Here is a 24,394-nt window from a genome sequence, read left to right as displayed (position 1 = left end):
AACAGGGGCCTGCTTCACATCTTGGTTTCCAGGGTAGCAGTTACGCTGCAGTTACACTGAATATTGGCCCATGAAAACAAGGTTTCTTAGTTACATCTGCAAGGACTAATGAGCACTGGCCAAAGTCGTGTCCAAAACATGTAGTCTAATTCATCCTTGAACTTTTTGAGTCTCCATGCAGTGGGTTTCACCATATGCAGTTATTGGCTTCTTTGCAGGAAGAACTAATCCCACGGTGATGTGAGTGCCTCCTGACAGAACAGAGACACTGACATGGGGTCTGTAAATGGGCACTTGACGCATTCTGTGCTGGCCAAACCACGTTGCCTCATTTACACTCCTCCACCGGGTATTTCTCCCTACCCAAGGACTTGGAAGTAGTCAAAATAACCTTGGTTGTGATTTTGTAACATGTCCCTGAGAGGTGTATGTGAGGAGAGGCTGTGCTGCAGCTACGATTTATCTTTGAGAAGCATCTGTGCAAAGACTAAGGGCATCAGCAGCATGGTAGGGAAGATGCTCCAGAGATTGATTTCCATAATTTGCAATATCTCATAGAATCCCAGCCTGGTTTGTGTTGAAGGGACCTTAAAGCTCATCCGGCTCCAACCCCTGCCACGGGCAGGGACCCCTTCCATAGAGCAGCTTGCTCCAAGCACCTGTGTCCAACCTGGCCTTGAACACTGCCAGGGATGGGGCAGCCACAGCTTCTCTGGGCACCCTGTGCCAGCGCCTCAGCACCCTCACAGGGAAGAGCTTCTGCCTAAGAGCTCATCTCAGTCTCCCCTCTGGCAGGTTAAAGCCATTCCCCTTGGCCTGTCCCTACATCCCTTGTCCCAAGCCCCTCTCCAGGTTTCCTGCAGCCCCTTCAGGCACTGGAGCTGCTCTCAGGTCTCCCCTTCAGGAGCCTTCTCTTCTCCAGGCTGCCCCAGCCCAGCTCTCTCAGCCTGGCTCCAGAGCAGAGCTGCTCCAGCCCTCGCAGCATCTCCATGGCCTCCTCTGGCCTCCTTCCCACAGTTCCACGTCCCTCTTGTGCTGCTGCCCCAGAGCTGGATCAGGACTGCAGGGGGGTCTCCCCAGAGCACAGCAGAGGGGCAGGATCCCCTCCCTGAGCTGCCACTCATGCTCTGGGGGTGCAGCCCAGCACAAAGAGGGGGGGTGTGGGGTGTGTCTGGTCTCAAGCGCACACTGAAGCTGGGCCCTGCGGAGCTTCTCATCGACCAACACCCCAAGTCCTTCTCCTCAGGGCTGCTCCATCCAGTCTGTGCCTGGGATTGCCCTGACCCAGGGGCAGGACCTTGCACTTGGCCTTGAACTCCATGAAGTTCTCATGGTCCCATCTCTCTGTCAAAGTCCCTCTGGATCCCATTCCTTCCCTCCAGCATGTCAACTACACCACACAGCCTGGAGTCAGCAGCAAGAACGTTTTCTAAAGACAGTATAAACCGTGTTGATTGCTCAGCTTATCCCACAGCCACACACGCAGCAGATAACGTTTCCAACTCTATGGGAACGTTGCTAATGTCACAGCAAGAAACTGTACAAACAGCAGCTCCCGGTGGTATTTTTAGCTGGTACAGATGAATCTCTGCGAGAGCCTGAGCAGCGTGGAGCAGACTGAGAGCCCATTGTGCCAGGGATGTCGGGACTGTGTTACCTTGGGGCTTTCCTCAAAGCACATTTGGAGCCTCCAATGGTTTCAGCCTTGCTCCAAAGCCTTCGCTCCCACCCTGTGGCTTTTCCCGGTCTTCAGGCCTCACTTCGCATCAGAGGGTGGCTTTGCTGTGCAGTCCCCTGTAGGCAGGAGTGTTTGAGCAAGGCAGGGCTGTGCCAGTCACCGCTTCCCAGTGAGTGATTCTTTTGTTTTGCTGTTTCCAGGCCTCTTCCCCTGGGAGCCAGGTGGGGGAGGAAGGGAATGGGGCTTGCTGCAGACCATGAAAAGGGAAGAGAAAGCCCGGAGGCCCCGTTGAGGGGGAAGAAGGAATAGGGGGAGGGCGCAGAAAGCAAAGCCAATGTGCACAAAGCCAGAGTGCAAACAGCCTCGTTGGGGCCAGGGGATCCTTTTCCCTCGGGTTTGAAAACTTCATTAACCAGACTGTGCCGCATCAGCGGGCTCCTGCCTGCGGGGGCACGGACCCCCGGATCGGATGCTTGTTTTCCACGTGCTCTTCTCCGTTCCTCACCAGTAACGGGCGCGGGGGCTGCAGAAGGCTCCGCGCTTCCCTCGTGTGCAAATGGGCTTTGTTGTTGTCGGGTTCCTTTTCTCTCAGCCCAAACCCTCCCGCCCTGCGCGGAGGAAGCGGTTTGACCGCACCGGGACGGCAAACGGAGCTCCCCCGGGCAGCTCAGCGGGTGCTCCCGTCCTGGCCTCCCTGATGCGGGGAGGGGAAGCCGCCCCTCGCAGCACACCCGGAGCCCAGCAGGGCTTTTTGCATCGCTGCCCCCGTGTCAATGCGGGGTCTCACCGGCCCCGCCCCGGGAGGAAGGAGCAGCACAAGCGCCTCGGTAACCATTGAGAGAGCTGAAATTCAGCTCCTAAAGAGCGGGCTGCCGGTCTCCGCTCGCTCTGGGTGCCCTTGTAGCAGCACCTTAATGCTGGGGGGGCAGTCGCACGCAGTGCAGAGATGTAAGAAACCACTGTTGTGTGATGCTGTGCAGGGCTGCATGGGCAGCTTTAAATCCTGCCCTAATCCACTCCATACTGCATCATCCCAGAGAGAACTCCCGTCTGCCTGGGGATTAGAATCAGCTGCACAGCAGTGAGTCAGGCTCGGTGGTAATTTTCCATTTTCTTATTCCAAGGCAGATTTGCCTGAGCTCTACCTGAACACAGCAGTGAGGGGAAGGGGCTCTGTCCTGCAGAGCCAGCCCTGGAGCTAAGCCTGGTGCTGACCCTTCCCTTCCCAAAATAGCGTCCCGAATATTTTCTGCATGCAAAACAAATTCGGGTGAAGCTGAGACAAATCCTCAAGTCCCTTTGTGCTGCTGCTGTAACCCCCACAGGGCTCTCTGAGCTTACCCCTGGGTCCACGGTGTTGCAGCATGGCTGGAGCACCATGCTGAGAACCTCAACTGAGCAGAACCAGAATGGGTTTAAGGTCCTTTCCAACACTAACCGTTCTGTGATTCTAAAAGCAAACCGAAGTACAAGGAGAGGCATCTTCCAGGGTCCTGGGGCTGCCCCTCACAAAGGAGCTCTCTGGGGAGAATGAGAGGGGAATGCTGCCATCCAGCACCCAAACCTGGGTTTGCTGGCCAGGGGCCAAGTGAGCAGGTAGGTGCTAATGCCAGGTGAGTTGGGGCAGCCCTGAATCCTGCCTGAGCAGCCAGGGAGCCCTGAGGTTACCTGTGGATCAGCTCTCTTGTCCCCAGGCTGTATTAGAGGGGATGCCCACTTGCTAATGTCTGTAGGACTAAGAAGGTGTTTCCTAAGGGACCAAACTCACCAATGTCTGGTTTGGATTTCTTATGTCTCTGTAGTGCCAGCAAGTGGTGTACTGGTCCTGAGGAGAGCCTGCCTCAGTCTGCCACCGTGCAAAGGTGGTGATCGACACCCAGCCCATAGATGTGGCAGAGGTGGGACCCCAACAACAGCGGAAGGCTCACACATGGAAAGGTGGGGATGACTGCTGAGGAACTAAGAGTCACCAAATGACGTGTCTGTCCTTGAAGCAAATGGACTTTGTGCTAGCTAATCCCCAGTGCTGAGTCTCAGAGACATGCTGTGCCCCTGTGCTGGATGCAGACCGTGTCTCAGTTTAGGTCTATCATATATAAGCTACACTCTGCTGTTTCCCTTTATTTAAGGTTTGAGGCTGAGCTGAAGGCTGTCACAGTGCAAAAATGTATGTATTTTAATAGTGAGGGAATAAGGAACAGGACTTGTACCCTGTAAACAGAAGAGTACTCATGGTGAGAACAAGCTTACACAAACTGGTGGTGATATATTGTAAGATTAAGTCACTGTTTCTTCAGAAAATAGCCTTCATCAAGATTCGCCTGTTGGCAGGATGTGAAAATGGGCTGAATCCACACGAACGTCCCAAGCAGCCAGCTGAGGTACGACTGCGTGCAGGCACTTGTCTGAGTGAAGAAAATGCCTGTCCCTTCAGACCAGTCCTGTTGTGCTCCTGTAATGACACTTCCAAGCAAAAGCCCTTTCTGTAGATAGAGTCCTGTCAGTAAATAAGTATTTTTGCTAATGTCTTGTTTTGCTTGAGAGCAACTTCTTTGCTGACAGAAGTGTTCTTTAGTAAACACTGGCTGTCTCCTGAAGCATCCCTTAAATTTGGCTCACACAGCTGAGGTTTCTTCCAGATCATAATGGCTGGAGTATGTTCATTTTGTTATGTGAGATTTAAATCTCTGGATCAGTGATAGCAGCTTGACTGTAACACTGTATTTCTTGTCAGTCTGGTCATGGATTCAGGTCTGGCTGTGTTATAGTGACTGTGCTTCTCTGTAACTGTGAGGCATCAGGTGCCTCTTCAGCCTAGGCTTGGCTTACCCGTTTGGAGTAGGTCTGGTTGTGGTTTTAAGGTCAGTGATCTCTCCTTCCTTTGATGGAGGGATAAATGTAAAAGCTCTGTACATCTTATAGATGTTGGACATGAATGGCATTTTCTTCTGCAAAAGGAAGAGATATACACCATAAATTTGGAATGAGGAAGAAAGTGATGTAACTGAATGGAGCTTTGACGTGTGTATGTGTACATGTATAGAATGCTGCTCAGGGCTGTTTCAGGGTATCATCTTTGGGAGCACAATCCAAATGCTGAGTTCTGAATTACTCCAGTGCTGTGTGGCCGTGTCAGGGCAGCCTAAAACCAGCTGTGGAAATAGGGCGTGGGGTTTTGGCTGAATACAGCTGCCTCCAATCTGGCCTCTGCCTTTTGTCATGGTGACATGCCAAGTGAAAACGGATGGCGTTTGGGTGATGTGCTTGTTGCTCTCTAACTCACGTTTGGTGTGGTTTGGTTTTGTTTTAGTTAATATTCATTATTGCAAAACTTAAAGCATGTTTGTACATTATGTGGTGTGAGACAGGGTCCAGTCCACGGCGCAAACCCCAATGGAGGAGGGAGGTGAGGATGGGAAATCACCACTTCAAGACATGAAGTGAAATGGCTGAAAAGTCCCACTTCAGCTTCCAGTTGTTTCCTTTGTGCTGCCTCAGGAAATTGACTGTCAGCTGATTTCCATTACAATGCATTCGATTTCTTTAATGAAAAGCAGGTAACTGTCACCTAACCATACACATAAGGCTGCTTCAGAGCAACACTCAAAATCCTTGTTGTTTCTTTGTCTCTTGGCCAATTTTGATTCCTGGGAGGATTTTGCTGAGAAGAGGCTCTTATAAATAAGGGATGCTGCAAAAGGTTTTGGCAAATTTCCATGAATGATACCAGCTGGTTGGTTTGATTCCAGTTATTTTATGTACATGCTGGTAGAATTTTGGTAGACTGACACGCCATCCTCTGCACAGTTCCTGCTTGGAAAATACAGTACTTGGGTATTAGTTTGTATTCAAAATTCCTCCCCACATGTAATATCACTCAAGTATATTCTTGATCATCCTTCTACCAGATAAATTTGTCTTCTCTGGCCTGAGCCAATAAGGTGAAACCTACAGACAAGGCTGTGAAGTGATATTTGGAAAAGTTATTGCAGCAACAGCCCTGGGTGAGTTTCTCCTATTGATACGTGGGTTGACTCCACAACTTGTTACAGTTGTAAAGTAGGTATGCTTTATTCAGCGCTGAGGTGCATGGGGGATCGCTCCTCCAAAAGCATGCACACCTTTCCTTTGCCACTCAGTTCATTTATATTACCTATAATGACTACCTAAACATGAGATTGCTTCACGCCTAATACATATGCAAAACCTATTCCCATCTAGTATTATAATTAGTTTTCTGGCATTCGTCCCATTGGTGCGCCTGCGCAGTGCCTCGTAGTGGTCCTTAGGGGGTCATGAGGATGAAGGCCTGTAGCTCCTCTTCATCACCGCGAGTAACCTCTTGCTTTCAGGCAGACTCAATGGGGTTTCGGCTCCTGTCCAAACCTCAGGTTTGGTACAAACTGGTTTTATGTACCTTAAAGCAGAAACTTGTCAAGTTTGCAGATGTTACTCTGGCTATCTTTTGTTCCTTTGCTTTCTATGGATACTGTTTGAACAAGAATGTCTTCAATGTTAAGTTTTATGAATCTTATCTACTACAATTCTCCCTAGCAGCTGTAACTCCTACAATTCTGCTTCACCGTTCTAGCAACTTTGACTCCTACGGTTCTGCTTCACCAAGCACAGCAACTGCTTAAACAAGCAGGCACAATGGTAACCTTTTATTTCCCGGTATCACTATGACCTGATAACACAAACCAGGGGTTTGTTATCCAAGGCAACCCCTCTGGAGCAAGTTATTCCCCAGAGAAGGCAGCGGAGCTGGTGCAGGGCCTGGAGCACAAGTGTGATGGGGAAGGGCTGAGGGACCTGGGGGGTTCAGTCTGGAGAAGAGAAGGCTCAGGAGGGGACCTGATCACTGCCTACAACTGCCTGAGAGGAGGATGGAGCCAGGAGGGGCTGGGCTCTGCTCCCAAGGAACAAGGGATGGGACAAGAGGAAACGGCCTCAAGCTGCCCCAGGGCAGGTTTAGATGGAGCTGAGGAACAATTCCTGCCCCAGAGGGTGCTCAGGCATTGGAACAGGCTGCCCAGGGCAGGGCTGCAGTCACCGTCCCTGCAAGTGTTCACACAGCGTGGAGACGAGGCCTCAGTGCCATGGGTTAGGGGTGGCCTTGGCAGTGCTGGGAATGGTTGCACTGGATGAGCTTGAAGGGCTTTCGCAGCCTGGCTCATTCCTGGCTCATTCCATGACCCGAGGGATGCTCCGGACCGAGGCAGACGCGCGGCGCAAGGAGCGGTCCCTCGGCTCCCGCCACCGCCTGGGCCGAGCGGCGGGGGGCGGGATGAGGCGAGCTGTCAATCATGGGAACGGCGCGCTCTGATTTGCTGCGCATGACGTCACGTGGGAGGTGGGCTGCCCGTATATAACGGCGGACAGGGTAGGTGCCTGCCGCCATTTTGTCCAGTGAGGAAAAGCGGAGCGGGAGTCTCGGTGAGGGTCGAGTCGGCTGCGAGCTTAGCGCGGGCTCCCTTCGGGCGCCCTCCCTCTTAGCATCGGTGAGGAGCTTCACCTCGGAGGGCGGGGGGGGAAGGCGGCACCCGTGGTCTCGGTTCCCGCCTGGGCCGGATGGAAGCGGCGGTGCACGGTGGCGGCAAACAAAGAGCAGCCGCCATTTTGTAACTCCGGGCCGCGGGCGGTGGCTGCAGCTGCGCTGAGGGAAGCCGGCCGGGGAGGCCGCGGATCGGCTTGAAGAGCCCGCTCTCTGCTTTTCCTCCGTGGCCACCGAGGCGAGGCGAGGTGCGGCGGGGCGGGACGTGCCGCGGGGGTGGCGTGGAGCCTTTCCTCCTGCTCGGCCGGAGCGTTGCTTCCTGCCGCCGTGCTGAGGCGGAGACGCTCTGGAGGGGTTCCCCGGCCGTTCCCGCCGTGGCTCCGCCGGAGATGGCGCTGCTTTTGCCTTCAGCCGGTGCAGCTTCCTCCGGATCCGCCTCCGAGAACAATGGAGCCCTTCTCCCACGCGGCGGTCCTCCTGCAGGCCCGCCTCCCTCCCCCCGTAGTGCGGGAGAAAGGGGTCGAGAGAAGCACTCCTTTAAAGATAGAGTACTTGAAAGTAATCCAGATTCTCTGAAGTACTGAAATTTAATCACGATTACGGTATCGCAGCTAGGGGTTTTGTTTGGTTTTAAACATTCTTCTCTCCCCCGCAACCCTTCCCCCCTTCACAGCATTTCTGTCATCCGACCATACTTTTGTTGGAAGTTTGTAAGAAAAGCAACCAAAAGAAATACTTCTCTTGTAAGTGAATAAACACATGGTGTGTGTTAAAAGTGCATGAACTTATATTTTGCTTTCATCCTAGCGATGCATCGTGACTCTTGTCCGCTGGACTGCAAGGTTTACGTGGGTAACCTTGGAAACAATGGCAACAAAACTGAACTAGAGCGAGCTTTTGGCTACTATGGACCACTGCGCAGTGTATGGGTGGCAAGAAATCCTCCTGGCTTTGCTTTTGTGGAGTTTGAGGATCCACGAGATGCAGCTGATGCAGTAAGAGAACTAGATGGAAGGTAAATGTGCTTCTTGACTGTTTGGCTTGCCCAGTGAAAATAAGATTGGGTTTAGTGACAGTTTAAATTAGGAAGCTTCAAGTAGCAAAAATAAGGCCTGACACACTTGTTACGCAGTATTTATGCATGTGGTGATAATAAGGGTAGTCTTAATAGTGCAGGAATAGCATTGGAACAGTTAATTTTACATTTTGGAGCTGGAATCCCAAGTTAGATGTGACTTAGGCCTCCTGGTGTGTGTTAGTTAATTTAAGGATGGTCTTACTATAAAGAGGCAAAGCTGATCAGGGACCTTCCCTGTGGTTCCTGTGCCTGCTTTAACAGCATGGCAAGCTCTAGAAGTGACCAAACCCTTTGTCATGCTGGAGATAACACTTTTAGACTAAATACTGTGTGCTTTGGCTAATACACATACAAAGTGCTGTGTGCTTGCCTGTTCCTTTTTTTCTCTCTCCATTCCCTAGGTTCCCTCTGGCCGCAGCCTTCTCCCTGGCAATGCTAATGGATGTCAATCTCTCTTCCCAGAACCCTCTGTGGGTGTCGTGTCAGAGTGGAGCTCTCCAACGGTGAGAAGCGAAGTCGGAACCGTGGTCCACCCCCATCCTGGGGCCGGCGTCCTCGAGACGACTACCGCAGAAGGAGTCCTCCTCCCCGCCGCAGGTACCCGGGGGCACAGTACACTCATAGAGCTGTTGGCACTGTTACCACGTAGCATCCTAGAAGCAGGCTTTTTTAAAAGCATGTTGATGGATAACGTTCCTCTATCTGATCCCAATTTGGAGATGGCAAATGCTTAAAAGAAAACCCCAAGCCCCCACAAAATGGAGGTGAACTTGTGTTGAATGTTGGCTTTTGTCCGTAGGTCACTGTGCAAGTTGGTAGTCAGCGCCCTCTGTCCTGGATTTATCCTCGTTTCTCCTAAAATCTGCTCATCTTCTAGTCACACTTTCCCTTTCTTCCCCATACTTCAACTTAGGCTGTTCCTTTCCTTTATTCCATAATAGCAAAACATGACATACAGCAGCTTAGCATTTCCATACAGATGTTGTTTCTCTGCTTTGTTTGTGCAATTTAAATCCTTTCCAAGTAGGCAGCTGTTTAATAATAGATCAAGTAACAACAGTTGCTCTAAACATCTTGAATCTTTACACTTTAGTGGTAGTTTGCAATTAAAACTTCATGTGACCATCCTGTCACTTGAGGCCTACAAACCCAGCTCTAAAATATAGCAGGATTTTTGGGAACTGACCTGTTCTTGGACCCAGACTACCTTGTCTGGTGGTGTAAGACTGCAAGGTGGTTTTTGCAGGACTGAATTTACCTGTTGCAGGTGAGTGAAGTCCTCCCAAGTCAGGGTTTGGAGCTGTTTAAAAAAATAACACGTTAGGAGTATTTGTTAGCTACTAGATGGTTGTACTGATGGCTTGTTTTTCATTTTTTTTATGCTTTTTTTGGTCCATCTATTAATAAAAATGAACCCGTTACAGAGTCACCATCATGTCTCTTCTCACCACCCTCTGAGTCTGCATTAGCCAGTCAACTAGCCCTTTCAGCGTCATGTGACCAGCGCGCCCCATGCAGCTTGGCTGGTGTCGTTTCACATGACCCAGGCATGGCCAGTCGTCAGGTTGCACCGCCCTTTGGTTCCCGAGCATGCTGTTTTCTCTCAGCCTTCTCTCCAACCTTAACCAAATCGGCAGCAGCCACCTCGACCGCCCACCCAATTCCCGGCCAATCAGCTCAGCTGTTTATTTACCAAATGTCTTCACAACAACTACAGCAGCAGCCTTCGGCTAACAAAAAAGCAGGAAAAATCCACAACACCCCCTCCGCCAACCAACTAAATACAACGCAACATCTGGCAAAACCTTTTCAGCAAATTCTTCTTGGCAGTCAGTCCGGCAGCCTCACCTCACCATTTCTAGCTTGTTGAAACCAAAAACTAGTAAGTTTTTCCTGCTTATACAGTTTACTGCTGGTTAAAATAAGGAGTAAGCGGCTTATAAGTAATTACTTTTCTCAATCAAAGGCTGGCTGTGCATAATTGAGTGGTAACGTACATATGTTGCTTGAGAAAACTTTTAAGGGTGATATGGAAGCTCTTGCACTGTGAATAACGTACAAACCAGTATATTTGCATGTGAGATGCCAAACTAAATTTGTAATAAGGCTCTAACCAACCTAGCTTTTCCTTGCCAGACAAAAATCCTATCACCTTTAAATGGTTTTACTAACAGTTTTCAAAACTTAAAACAATGACTTTTTGGGATGAACTGGGCCAAGCTAAGGTTATTTTTTTTATTTCTTTTTTTTATTATTAAAAAATAGTCTAAACACACTCGATGGCATTAAAAATGACAATCACAAATATGCAGTTCTAATGTAGCACTTAATGGCATTATCAGTATTGACCCTGAGCGCATTTTCACTTTTTTTTTTTCCCACTTGATATCTCTTGTGTCTAGTTCTGGACCTTTTTGGCTTGCATGGGTTCCAAAACATTTGCTCTGTGCTATCTATTTTTGTTTGGAACCACTCGTGGGACTTTGGTGTGGTGTTCTGGGCAGTGTATTTAGTTGAAATGGGAAGTGTTGCAGTGGACAACTCTGCTCTGAAGCATTCTTTAGTTAAAAGTGAATTCCTGGTTGGAAACGTGCTGTTCACACTGAGCTTTGGTTTACTGCCTAATCTTTCCATGCCTTTTACTGGATGATGGATGCCAGTTTTTCTTGGCACGTTCCCTGGGCCCAACAGGGAGTTTGACAAGTTGGGAAATGCCTCACCCCATTAATGCTAAAAAAGGTGATCAAAAGCCTCACATTTCTTTTTCTGGTTCTAGATCGCCACGAAGGAGAAGCTTCTCTCGTAGCCGCAGCAGGTACGCATCAGCTAATTCCAGCATGGGCTGCTTCATCTGGGAGGTTTAAAAAGAGAAACCCAACCAGTCTAACACGTGGGCTGGCACGGTGATTTGGTGAGGGGAGAGGGACTGGGTTTGCTTCTGTCATGTTGCTGTGTGGAGTTAATATATTTACACAGCTACTTGTGATTCCAGGGCTGGGATGGAGTTAATTTTCTCCTGAGTGTATTCCACACAGGGGTTGTCAGTGGAAGGATGTAGAGAATGGAACCAGTGAGTTCTGTAGCTGTCCAAAGCTCCTGCCAGTTCATCAGTTTCTCTGTCGGTGTGCTGCTGCTGCCAGATGCAGCAGCAAGTGCAGGTGATGCTGAACGCAAGGAGCTTGTTCTGCTGTCACACTGCAGGCTGTTAGGTGACAGTGGTGTAACATGGTGTCGCACTGGGGTCTCTGCAGCTTCCTAAATTGCTGTAGCATAGGAGGAGCATTGCTGTACAGGATGTGTCATTGCTGTGTACATGCTATGGTCACAGCATGTTAGCAGAGGTGCCTGTGCTCACAGTCACACTCTGAACAGGCTGCTGCAGAGGAGTTGATGCTGAAGCTGATTATTCAAACCTGAAGGCAGATAGCATCACCTTCAACAGGTTTCTCTGGTTGAGTAGTCAGAAGGGTTTTTAAGAAGTTTTAACTACTCAAACCCTTCACTTACTGAAGGGAAGCTGCTCTTGGTAATTCAGCTTTGCTTTGATGGGGTAGTCATTTTGCATTGTAATCTTCAACAGGTCCCTCTCCAGAGACAGAAGAAGAGAGCGGTCACTCTCACGGGAGAGGAACCACAAGCCCTCTCGTTCCTTTTCCAGGTCTCGCAGGTAGGATGAGTCTTATAATGGCTATTTAATATGGAAAATGCATGCTTCCGTGTCTTGGGACTACTGGAGAAGGTTGTGGTGGAGAATCATCTACAGTATCTTAGGAGGTTCATCACCTCGAAGACTCAGTTTTATTAAGCAAAGGATATTTTGAAATGCGTAAATGTCCTCCTCCAATTTGGGTTGGGGGCTTCAAAGCAAACTGCTGCTCTCAGCACCTGGGCACTAACATGTCTCCTCTCCTACAGTCGTTCCAGGTCAAACGAGAGGAAATAAGACTGTGAGAAGGAGCTGTGTACAGGAAGCCCTTAGATCTGAGGCCAGGAGGAGTATGTACAGAACATTGTTTTGTTTTGAAACTTCATAAAGCTTGGTGCATTTTTAAAATGTTTTAGCTGTTGAACTCGCTTTGTTCCTTGTATCTTGTAACAGGTGGCAAATGTAAAGATGTGAATCTGTATATGGTTCTGAGCAGATCATATGATTTGTAATACGCCCTTTACAATGTACCATTACACATGGGGTGTGCTTGTGCCGAGTCTAGGCAGTGTGTGTTGCGTGGGTAGAAGAATGCTTCAGGTCTTGATGTGCTGCGTGGGGGTTGTGCTAGGGTTCAGCTCTTGGGAGGAGGGGGGCAAGGAAGAGGTGTTCACTGTGTGAGTGTGGCCGGGAGCGGTGTCTGTCTGTGCTGAAAAAGATGTAGATGCTTCATAGAGAGTTGTCAAACAGTCAGGAGCGGGGAGTGTGTGGAGGGAATGACGGAGCTGCAGCTGTATCCAGAGCTCTGGTTCTGACTTCCATTACCTGGAACAGAGCTGCTTTATATGCTGTGAAATATAAACTTGTAGCCGTAGGGTCAGTTGACTTTGTACTTTATGTCAGAGTACTCAACTAGGTGATTGCTGATTGCCCATCTATTCCAGAACCTCTGAACAGACCAAATACACAGCAGAACTGACAACTGGAGTGGATGTCTTGGGTGTGTAATGGTACATTGGGAAAGCTATGATTTAAACATTTCTTTACTGTACAAGAATTTTCATGTCACTTGTAAAATGTCTTTTGTGAGATCCTTGGGATTAAAGTTTTGGTTACAACTTCTTGTTCAGTATTTGATGAGTACCTGCTATATACACTTGCATCACAGAATGGGTGCTGGGGGCTTGGGATGCAACTGTGGATGCACATGAAGTTGTGCCCTGTGGGATGGAGTGAGGTGTCACACGCTGGTCACTGCCACAAGCGCCTAATACTACTATTACTGATGCAGCCAAACTGAGCTTAGGTAATGCTGGCTTGACTAATAATCTGTTGGCAAGCTCTGGGATGCTGACTTGGAAAACCAGCTGGAGATTCAGAGGTTCACAATGGTTTTGGTGTCCTGGATGTGGGTTGGTAACACAGGAGCTATTCCTCACATGGCAGTTTTGAGCCAGCAGCATTGTGAGCTGAAGCTTTGTGTGAAGTTTTCCCTTGGATCATAAAACCCCACAGTGTGGCTCAAGTGTGGTCATGGCTCCCAAACTGCCTCTTGGCTCTTTTTTTTCCCCCGCAGTATCCACATAGAAGATGAGCTGCATCCATTTACATCATGTGCATGTAGATTAAATCTGTCATGCTGAACGGCCGTGTGGCTTGATTTCCTCTGTAGTGGTTAGGCTGGGACAAGATCAAGACAAGTCTCTGATGGATGGAATGCTGCTACTCCTTGTGCTGCTTGGAAAGGGGCTATGGAAGTAGGTGTGCGGACAAGGTCTAGTTCACTGTCAGCAGCTGGGGCAGAGGTGTGACTGCGTTGCCTGCTGGGGTAGAGCATGTTGATTTATTCCTTATTTAACTGTTTTGTACTACTTACGGTAGGAATCAGTGGTCTTAGAGGTGAGTCCCTTGACCACCAGTTTAATAGCCCCCGGCCCAGACTGCTGTCCCTTAAACACAGGTGGTCTGCGTGCAGCCAGGCACGGCCCTCGATCCCCGACCCTTGCACAAACACAGGATCTCAGCCCTTCAGGCCGTGGAGGACGAGGCTGGGCCGGGCTCGCAGCAGAGCCGTGGCCGCACTGTCGCGGTTCCCCAGCAGGGGTCAGGGCGGCCTCACCTGCAGTGGGAATCCTGGTTCCCAAGGGGCTTTGGTCCCGGCGGCCCAGCTGCTCCGGGAGCGCGGGCACCACATGAAAGGCTTGGGATGATGTCATGTGCTGTGTGCAGCTGCGTTCCCGGCTTTAACCCGTGGTCCTGCAGGGTTTGATCCTGGAAGGGCTGCACCAGCACCGCCATTCCTCTTGTGGTTACGTGGTGTGGAGGGACGCAGCCTGCAGAAACGAGGGCAGGAAAGCTGAAGTACAGGAGGCAGTACCCGGCAGGGAAGCGGGTGGTGATTCCGTTCTGGGGTTGTGATTTCATGTTTTACTCCTCAGACGAACGCAGCAGTTGGACCTTGGTGTGAAGCAGAGCTGCTGCTTCCCAGCAGGTGACTGCTTCTGTACAGCAGTCAGGTGGGGAGCAAAGTCAGCAGCTTCTAAAGGAAGATGGGAGCTGTGTAAGCGCTGGCTGTGAGCAGCCCTTCTCGCAGGGAGCTGTTACTGTGTTGTGGTTTCAAGGCGGTGGCACGTTCGTGGATCTGGGGCTTCCCGTTTGCTTCTAGGAGAGGGTGACCAGCCTGGGAGCACTGGGGTGCTCCCATAGGTAGAGTGATGCAGCTTCTGCTTGAAAAGTTACTCTGAAACTGGAGTGATAAATGTTTGTGTTCTGGAGCCAGGGACGTCCCTGGCATCTCCCCACAGATCATCAGACCAGGAAGAGCTGCTCAGCAATCTGTCCTGGCCAGAGGAGGACACACACTCGCCAGTGGTTCCCTGGCACAAGGAGGTGGCTCCCCCTCCATGCTCAGCACCAGCCCTGCTCTGAGCAGTGATGGGATCTCTGCTGCCTGTGCTCATGAACTGTCTCAGCCTGGTTTCACGGTGCTCACACCGAGGTGCTGAGCTCCTTTGGTGACCGGGGAGAGCTCCAGCTGCCCCTGCTCTTGCCCAGGAGAAGCATCCTGAGGCTAACACCGAGTTCGTCAGACGCCCATCACTGCAGCATATGGGCACAGCCGTTAAGCACCGTTAACTCCCCTCTGTTGATGTGCAGGGTGTTCTTTTCCCACACTGTCCCCGGGGAGAGCATTGTGTGCAAATGGTTCTGCGAAGAAAGGGAGGTTTCATTTCCTTTTTATGTACATGCTGCTCTTTGTTTTTGACAAAGATCATTGTGAGAATGTGCCTTGCACTTAGAAAATGGAGAGGTTGAAGATGTTCGTTCTTCCCCTGGGGTGTGTGCCACCAGCCCTGCGACAGGTTCAGCTGGCCCGGGTCATGGATGGGTGTGAAGCTGCCACCCTACCCAGCACCAGCAGTGCTTGTTAGTTAAGTCCTGCTTGAGCTGCTGCTGGGGAGCTGCTGCAGTTCACCCCCAGCCCGGATGTGTTTCCAGCCACACTGAGAACTCAGACATATCCTGATGGATTCCGTACTCGCTGCCTTTGCACCGTTGTTGTTTGAAGTCAGAGGAGGCAGCAGTGATGCTGCTCTGTGCGCTGGAACCTCCCCGCAGCACCCGGAAGGGTGGGTCACACCTCTTATCTCTGACCAGCTCCTGTTTCGGAGGGACCTGCCAGCAGAACTCAGCCCTGGAAGCCACTGACCGAGGTTCTGCAGCTTTTATCCCCTGCTGGTATCATCCCCACTTCCAGTTTTCCTTTCTTTGGCTCCCCAGCCCATGGCCCCGCAATGACAAAGATCCACAAAGCAGTTGAACGTTGGACAAACTTCTTCCTGTTTCCTCTGGCCTCAACCACTGTCCCCACACCCATGTTCAAGTCAGACCCTCAAAATACCACCCCAAAACGTGAGCTGCATCAGGAATCACCCTCCTCTGGTGCTGCTCAGATAGAGAAGTGCAGAAACTGGAGCGTCAACCCCCTTTGCAAACCAAAGGGCATCTCCGGTAGCTCCAGTTCAACCTTACATCCCATGTAGCACCCTAGACCTGCCACAAAGACACGGGCCTTGGGTTCCCACACAAAGAGCTCCAATTTCCCACCTTGACCTGCCAAAACCAGGCAAAAGCAAACAAAACCAAGGCAGTTTTGGCTTGGCCACCCTGGAGCGCAGCGGAGCTGGAGGTGCAGCAGCCCAGCCCATGCAAGAAGCGCTCTGGCTTCCTAGAAGTCCTGTCACTGTCTCTGTTTTCTGTTTCATTTCTGCAGGTTTGCTGCTGGTTACATTCTGTAACTTCAACCAAACACTGTTGTGATTAAAATAAACACGAGCTGCAGACATCGAAAATGGGCTGTGCAAGAGGAACGCTATGTTCCCAAGTGATTCATTCAGCTATTATTTAATAATTTAGGAGCTGACATAACTCCTAGCTGAACAAATCCCCACATTGAGCCGAGCGGCGGCTCTGCCCGCTCCTCTGGGGAATTTCAGCTGTTGGATTTTCAGTGGGAGTCATCCCACTTGGGAAGCGTGTGCATCCTTCCCAGCTCAACTGTGCCACCGATTCCAGGGCTGTTACTCCACACCCTCCCTGTGGTTCCCCGGGCTTCACCCTGCTATAGTCACAGTCAGACTCTCATGTCCTCTTGGCTGGACAGCAGGCGGACACGGGGCGATGGACCAACGGCACGAGCACACAAAGCAGCCTGCCCCTGCAGCCATGCACCATGGCCCTGGTGAGCTGCCACCCTCCCTCGGGGGCCGCAGTATCAGGGTGGAGCCGTGGTATCAGCGTGGGGCACCGTGTCCCCGCGGTGTCACTTTGGGGATCGCTCCCACCAGCTGTGGCAGGACCATTATCTGCCCCCTGCGCAGCTGCAGCTTTGCCCCTCGGTACTGGGCACTGTTCCCTGGTGAGGGAGCTCCATGCTCGGCCTTTCCCCCGCTGCTGCAGCACTGGAGGTAGCCTGTGCTATGGGACGTTTGTGAGTTGCCCGTTTCATAGGATCATGGACTGGTTTGGGTTGGAAGGGACCTTAAAGCTTCTCCAGCTCCAACCCCTGCCATGGGCAGGGACCCCTTCCATAGAGCAGCTTGCTCCAAGCCCCTGTGTCCAACCTGGCCTTGAACACTGCCAGGGATGGGGCAGCCACAGCTTCTCTGGGCACCCTGTGCCAGCGCCTCAGCACCCTCACAGGGAAGAGCTTCTGCCTTAGATCCAACCTGAACTTGCCCTGTTTCAGTCTGAACCCATCACCCCTTGTCCTGTCACTGCAGTCCCTGATGAAGAGTCCCTCTCCAGCACCCTGGAAACTGCTCTGAGGTCTCCAGCAGTTTCTCTTCTCCAGGCTGAGCAGCCTTAGAAGACTAAAACCCATGTCAGTCGCCACCAGTCACTGCAGAACACCCACTGGCTGCTGCGCTGCCTGTGCTGGCCAACAGTGGACGGATCAGCTTTACACATCCTGCGCTGCTGGAGCCCTTTGAGAGGAGGCTGCCCCAGCTGGAGATAGGCTTCAGGCACAGGATGCTGCTGCTCCTGCCAATAGGAGTTCTGGTAGCTGCCCGGCTGACATGTCCCTCTTGGAAACTCGTGGCTGAACGTTCACATTGGGAGCCAAGAGTTCCCCTCGCCAGGGTCACTTTGACAGGGAATGGAGGGTGTTTATTTGCCCTATTGACACTTCTGGGGTTTCTGTTTCCTGTTTCACAGCATCCCTCTCCCTCAGTGCCTCTCTCCTACTCTCCTTGTGGTGTGTTACAGTTGGTCAGCGGTAAATGAGGGCTCCAGAGGGCCGGAGCAGCTCTGCTCTGGAGCCAGGCTGAGAGAGCTGGGCTGGGGCAGCCTGGAGAAGAGAAGGCTCCTGAAGGGGAGACCTGAGAGCAGCTCCAGTGCCTGAAGGGGCTGCAGGAAAGCTGGAGAGGGGCTTGGGACAAGGGATGTAGGGACAGGCCAAGGGGAATGGCTTTAACCTGCCAGAGGGGAGACTGAGCTGAGCTCTTAGGCAGAAGCTCTTCCCTGTGAGGGTGCTGAGGCGCTGGCACAGGGTGCCCAGAGAAGCTGTGGCTGCCCCATCCCTGGCAGTGTTCAAGGCCAGGTTGGACACAGGGGCTTGGAGCAAGCTGCTCTAGTGGAAGGGGTCAAATCCCGTGGCAGGGGTTGGAGCTGGAGGAGCTTTAAGGTCCCTTCAACCCAACCCAGTCTGGGATTCTGCAGAATCTTTTGGTCTTATGCAAAGCCCAAGTCTGGTGTGGGAGGTGGGGAGGGCTCTGGCGCACATCACTGCTGGCATCTGAATGACAGGACATTTGTAACCTGTTTCCATCCTCTGCTGCACCGACACAGCACCAACAAGCGGCAGATTTCCTCTCCCTGGTGCAATGTGGACTCTCAGGGGCCAGGCAGGCAGAAACCAGTGAGGGTGGCTGGACCCGGAAGAGAAAGCGTTTATCCGGTATCTTGACCTCCCCATCGCAACCCCTGTTTGATGGAACCACGTCTTGCCCCACCGCGGTGCGTGCACCGGGTCCATCCGCAGCACCAGGCCCAGCGCAGCTCCGTGCAGGGAGCAGGAGGTGCAGCGTGGGCTGGGAGCTCCAGGAACCCCCCCTGTGCATGACCCACACGTGGAAGGGAAACAACCGACCCTTACCCCGGCGTCTGGGCGGCGGCGGCCGTCCCGACGCCGCTGCTTTATTGGAGCTGTGCACACAGAGCTGTCCCCTCCCGTTCCCCTGCTCCGCATGGAGCTCTGCCCCCGTGTGAGTCACGGCGCAGGGCAGCGTCCGTCCGCCCATGGTGCGCGCTGGGCTCTGCCCTCCTGCAGGTGCCTGTTCTTTCCTCGCGGGGCCATGGGGCTGCCCTGCCCCGGCTCCGCCTCCTCCCTCTTCCCCCAGGACAAGGACAAAGCAATTCCCGACCCGCGCTCACCCTCACCCGGGTTACAGCGCTCCTGAAACCTGTGACAGGAGCCCGGGGATCCCAGGAGGTGGGGACTGCGTTCGGCTCCGGGCCCCTCACTGCAGGAGAGACATTGAGGGGCTGGAGCGGGGCCAGAGAAGGGCAGCGGAGCTGGTGCAGGGCCTGGAGCACAAGTGTGATGGGGAAGGGCTGAGGGACCTGGGGGGTTCAGGCTGGAGAAGAGAAGGCTCAGGGGGTACCTGATGGCTGCCTACAAGTGCCTGAGAGGAGGATGGAGCCAGGAGGGGCTGGGCTCTGCTCCCAAGGAACAAGGGATGGGACAAGAGGAAACGGCCTCAAGCTGCCCCAGGGCAGGTTTAGATGGAGCTGAGGAACAATTCCTGCCCCAGAGGGTGCTCAGGCATTGGAACAGGCTGCCCAGGGCAGCAGCAAATCCTTCATCCCTGCACTGTGCCACCTGTGTCATCCACTGGGAGGAAGCTACATGGGTTCACAGCATCCCCTGGGCCTGGCTGCACTGAGAGCTGCCGAGGGCTGGGGACCCCGTACACTGCATGGATGGGAGGAATTCTGCTCCAGACTCCACTTACTTATTCCCACCCACGTGGTGAATCCTGTGAAAGGTCCTAGAGCTGTTCCTGTCTTTTCCCTGCCTGCTCCTACCCAATGGGATCTTCCTCTGCCCTTGCTGAGACACCAGGAGGGAAGAGCTGGCTGCAAGAAAACCCTGTGGGCATTTTGGAAGGACCTTCCTCCCCACAAGGAGCTTTGCCAAAGGCTGGAAGCCGTTTGCTGTGGTTCCCAGCAGAGCATCCATGCCCTCCCGCAGCTGTCTGCGTGGTCCTGCCTTGCTCCTGGGTCACAGCGAATGGGGTGATGCAGACAAAGGAGCCTGGGTTGGAAGCCAGGTACCCGCTGCCATCCTCAGTGAGTGCTGGACAATGAGGTCCTGTGCTGCCAGCAGAGAAACCCCAACCCACAAAGCTTCCTCGTGGAACATCAGTGGAGCAATTATGTTAATGACTGTGAACGGGGCTAAACCCAATCTTGGATGGAAATGAGGGGCCGAATGAAGCGCCCAATTCATAGCCCGGCTCCCGCATCCAGGAATATTTCCAGTAAGCAAAAGCCTTGTCCTTGGGGCTGTCTCATCCCCCATTTGTGCTCGCTGGGACTCGGTTTCCACTCTGCTGGCTCCGGTGTCTCATCAAAATGCCTTCATAAATGGAGCAAACAAGGGCTGTATGGGGCAGGGAACCAGGCGATTAACACGATCCCAGTTCTTTGAGGGGCAGAGTTAATGAAGCATCCAGCGTTTTGTCATTCTTGCCTTTCTTTCCTGGGAAAATCCTATTAGTAGGAAATCACTTAATTGGGCACTTCAAAGAGCTGATGGGAAAACAGCCTCTGCCGGGCTGGAAACGCCGTGCAGCCGAACACTGGCTCCATTTAGGCTTCTGCTGGGGCGGGAGGGTTGCATTAAGAGCCCTCGCGTTTCCCGCTTAAAGGAAAAACGCTTGTTAGGAGAGATAATGAAAACCCCAAGCCCCGGGCGCGGAGGTTCGGGTCCTGCCGCAGCGGGATTTCACTGCCTGCGGCACGGGGCTCTGCTTCGGGGCTTTCCCTGCCCTCCACTCCCTGCCCATGGGCCTGAGCCCGGGGGTTTCACACCTGCCTCTGGGTGTTCCTGTGGGCAAAAGCTGTTCGAGGGCTGCAGGAGTCCCCCTGTGCCCCGGGAGAGGTGGGTGACAGCCGGGCAGGCCTCTGGGGTGTCGGTTCTGCAGCAGTGAACCCAAACCCCATGTGCTGGTCCCCACTCTTATTGCTCGGGGGGGGTCCTGTGGTCCTTCCCCTGCTCCCAGGTTGGTTCCCTGGGTGGAAATCTAGGTTTTTGAGGAGTTTAAATGTACCCCATGCTGATAAATAGCAGTGTGCCCTGGGCTCCATCACCAGAGTCATGAAGGATGCTTCACCTGCCTGACCCTTTCCAGTTTCCTCCCCCTGCACAGGTTGATCTATGAGGTACCCCCCAGAAAACACAAACTCTTCCCATGCCCCTCTGACCACCAGATCTCTAACCCTTGCCACGGGGCAGGGCTGGGTCAGGAACCATGTGGATCCCTTCATTCCTGCAGCCAGCACTGACAAGCTGCCATTTGGGAAGACACTGCCGGGTCATTTCCTTTATTTATGAATGATTTTATAGTCAGCCTTTATAAAATCCTTACACGCGGGTATTTGTGTGCATTTAGAACAGCTGTATGGGCATGGGGTGGCCCTCAGTGTGTGATTCCCTCCAAACATGTCAAGAAGCTTCCTTGGAACAACATTTGCTTCAACGTTTCGTGGTCAGGATTACTGCATGTGGCTGCACAAAGCCACGTTTCCCCACTCTTCTCCATCCCATCAAAGCCTGGGACATTCAAATCCTGATTTCATAGAATCATGGAACGAACCAGGTTGGAAAAGCGCTTCAGTCTCATCCAGTCCAACCACTCCCCAGCACTGCCAAGGCCACCCCTAACCCATGGCACTGAGGCCTCGTCTCCACGCTGTGTGAGCACTTGCAGGGACGGTGACTGCAGCCCTGCCCTGGGCAGCCTGTTCCAATGCCTGAGCACCCTCTGGGGCAGGAATTGTTCCTCAGTTCCATCTAAACCTGCCCTGGGGCAGCTTGAGGCCGTTTCCTCTTGTCCCATCCCTTGTTCCTTGGGAGCAGAGCCCAGCCCCTCCTGGCTCCATCCTCCTCTCAGGCACTTGTAGGCAGCCATCAGGTCCCCCCTGAGCCTTCTCTTCTCCACACTGAACCCCCCCAGGTCCCTCAGCCCTTCCCCATCACACTTGCGCTCCAGGCCCTGCACCAGCTCCGCTGCCCTCCTCCAAACCCAAACCCAACTCCAGCCATTCCCCAGCTCCATGCGGAAGCTCCCACCCACATCCCCACATCCCCTTGCTGAGGGGAGCTCCCTGCTGCTCCCCATGTCCCTGTGGCGAGGATGAAAGCTGGTGTCAGAGGTGATGTGCCCGGGCACGTTCCCCGGTGGAACGCTGAGGATGGGCTGAGTCACAGCCAACTCCCCACCATGAATAATCTGCACCATGTCTGCAGTGACTTCCTCCCCGCTCCGCATCTGAGGGTCCCACCTCGGGAGATCCCCCTGGGAAGGAAACGCTCCTGAGGGCTCCCCAGGCAAGGCTTGCCATTGTGGTGCTGGGAAGGAAGTTGCTTTGAAGGCTACAAAATACATTAATATATTCCTTTTGCTTCCAGGCATCGGGATGGGTTTTCCAAGCAAATTATAAGGATGGATTCTCCCACCACCACCTCCCTCCTGGTGAGGGCTTGGGACACCCCTTGGGGAGGGAGCCAGTGGGAGATGTGGAAGTTTCTACATTGCCACCATAGAGGCAGAGCACGGAACAGCCCATCTACCCGTGGCGCTGGTCCTGGTCCCCGGTCCTGATCCTCTGACCTCCTCCTCCTCTGTGTTGGACGTGATGAGTCACCCTGGTTATTTAAAGCTCCTGCACTGCCTGGTATTAATCACGCTTCTTTTCCCCACCTTTGCTTTTCCTGCTGATGCTGCTGCAGACCCCACCACGGACTCCCTGACTCGGACCCTGGCTCCATCCTTTACCCACTTCCCATTTCCAGTAACTCATTTTGCACCGATGCTGGTCCGCAGCCAGAGCTCCCCAGCTCCGAGGAACAGGAGCAAGAGCTGAGTTTGCACCAACCAGAAACCTGCATCCCCCCATGCAGGGCACAGCGACGGGACCTTCACCTCCCCCCCCCCCCCCCCCCCGAAATCACAGGAGAATCACAGAGCTGCTTCCCTAAGGGAAAACCTGCGCCCGATTTGTTTTCTCCCTGGTTTTCCCTGGAATGAGGCATCCCTGCGTAAGCCGGGATATTCCCATCACTGGGCTGGGCGGTTTGTGTCACGTCACTTCTCTTTTGGAGCCCTGCTCTTGCATCAGCGGGGCTGCGGTTGCACAATCGAGGCCGCTCCTCCCGCCACTTCGGGCGCCCATTTGAAAAGCTGCCGGGTCTGACAGCCCCATTCCCTTCTCCTTATTTGGGAAGGGGCCTTTATCCCACAGAAAGAGCTGCTTTAAGCGCTGAGCATCCTCTTAGCGAAAGCTGCTTCACCTGAGAGCCCCAGCTTGCAGCTAGAGGCTGCACTGACCATGGGGAGACGCCCACAGCACTGTGGATGTGGCCAGGGTGATGCTGGGTTTCCCGTTGGTGCCAGTCGCATCCTTCCGCACCCAGAGGGAGCGAAGCAGGGAGCTGCAGCGGGAGCAGCGCTGGGGGTTGGTGAGGGAATGATCCATCTCCGCGCAGCGCCACATCCAGCCCTCCGCAGTGCGGCTCCGAAAGCTGCTCCGTGAGACCAAGAGGAAAAATCGTTCCCTCGTGGAAACACCCCTGTGGGAAAGGGCTTTTCCAGCTGGCCCCCTCCTCTCCCTGTGTGTTATGAATGGAAAACCAGGAGGGATGTGGGAGCATTTGGCTCCAGATCTCAGCTTTCCAGTATGGATCTTCTGCATTGTGTAATCCTCATCCAGGATGTTTTCACACTCCCCATCCTCCTTTCCCCTTTCCTTCACATCGCACCGTGCCATCCGGAGGCAGGGAGCAGCCACCCAAACACGAGTACCTTGGCCCAGCACCGCGAGCTGTGGCCAGCGATGGCAAACGCTGCTGCAGCACACGGCAACCTCCGGCCAGACATGTCCGAACGTGTCCTCCAGCTGCTGGCGCCGGTGGGAAGCTGCTGGTCCAGCTGGGAAGTGCTCGGGGGTGGGTGCATGCCAAGGGTCCTGCTCAGCGCCAGGGCTCCAGGGGCCTTTGAGGGCCCCTGGCACTCCCAAGGGACCACTTTAACCGGGTCTTTGTGCCCTGGAACGGAGCTGTCACTGCCGGTGCTCCACGGGAGCTCATTGTGCTTGCAGCCCTGTGGGGGGTGATGCCCGCGGTGCCCGGGCAGTTTATACCGGGCGGGGAGGGGGGCCAGGGCAGTGCCATGGGACAGGGGAGCATCATCCCGGGGTGAGCACCCAACGGGGCTGAGTCACCCCTTCCTTAATCCATTGTGCCCCTTCCCACAGGGACCCGGTGGCCAGGAAAGCCCGGGTGGGGGAATGCCCCCTCCTCCGGCCAGATAAAGTGCTGCTTTGTTCCTGGGGGCACCCCTGTCCTCTTGATGGGGGGGTCCCTGTATCCTCTAAGGGGCAGATCCCTCCATCTCCTGATGTGAGGGTCGCTGCAACCTCTAGGAAGGGACTCCCTGTATCCCCCGACGGGGGAGGTCCCTGCACCCCGTCCTAGGAAGGGGGTCCCTGTATCCCCTGCTGTCCTTTCATTCCCCTCGGAAGGGCTTCCCTGCACTCCCTGATGGGGGGATCTCTGCACCCGCCCCGGGAAGGGTTTCCTGTACCTCCTAACGGGGGATCCCTGTATCCCCTGGTGCAGGGTCCCTGTCTCCCCGGTGAGGGGGGTCCCGCCGCTCCCCTCTCCCCACTTTCGCCCCCCCCGCCAAGAACGGGAGCCGGGGCTCGGGGGCA

The 24,394-nt window shown here is 53.5% G+C and overlaps 1 protein-coding gene across 1 annotated transcript; it reads left to right on the top strand.

Moving 5' to 3' along the window:
• The first annotated feature begins 7,020 nt into the window (after positions 1-7,020).
• On the top strand, positions 7,021-13,014 carry SRSF3 (serine and arginine rich splicing factor 3). Its single transcript, XM_057405069.1, has 6 exons — positions 7,021-7,179; positions 7,980-8,187; positions 8,713-8,847; positions 11,027-11,065; positions 11,831-11,917; positions 12,166-13,014. The coding sequence occupies exons 2-6, from the start codon at positions 7,982-7,984 to the stop codon at positions 12,191-12,193; spliced, it is 495 nt and encodes a 164-aa protein (XP_057261052.1). The 5' UTR covers positions 7,021-7,179; positions 7,980-7,981; the 3' UTR covers positions 12,194-13,014.
• Positions 13,015-24,394: the final 11,380 nt, after the last annotated feature.

The sequence above is a fragment of the Pezoporus wallicus genome, unplaced genomic scaffold (genome assembly GCF_028554395.1).
Source record: "Pezoporus wallicus isolate ANWC-B61680 ecotype Strahan unplaced genomic scaffold, APGP_CSIRO_Pwel_v1 contig_5863, whole genome shotgun sequence".
In the NCBI taxonomy this organism is placed as follows: Eukaryota; Metazoa; Chordata; class Aves; order Psittaciformes; family Psittacidae; genus Pezoporus; species Pezoporus wallicus.
Note: the sequence above shows the minus strand (reverse complement) of the source record. Positions and strands in the feature narration are given on the sequence as shown.

What these genes read in the sequence shown, in the direction of transcription:
- SRSF3 (XM_057405069.1), top strand. Translation starts at nt 7,982, where the DNA reads ATGCATCGTGACTCTTGTCCGCTGGACTGCAAGGTTTACGTGGGTAAC. An exon ending in GTAAGAGAACTAGATGGAAG is followed by an intron (nt 8,188 to 8,712) that starts GTAAATGTGCTT and finishes CTCTCTTCCCAG; the next exon opens with AACCCTCTGTGGGTGTCGTG. An exon ending in TTCTCTCGTAGCCGCAGCAG is followed by an intron (nt 11,066 to 11,830) that starts GTACGCATCAGC and finishes AATCTTCAACAG; the next exon opens with GTCCCTCTCCAGAGACAGAA.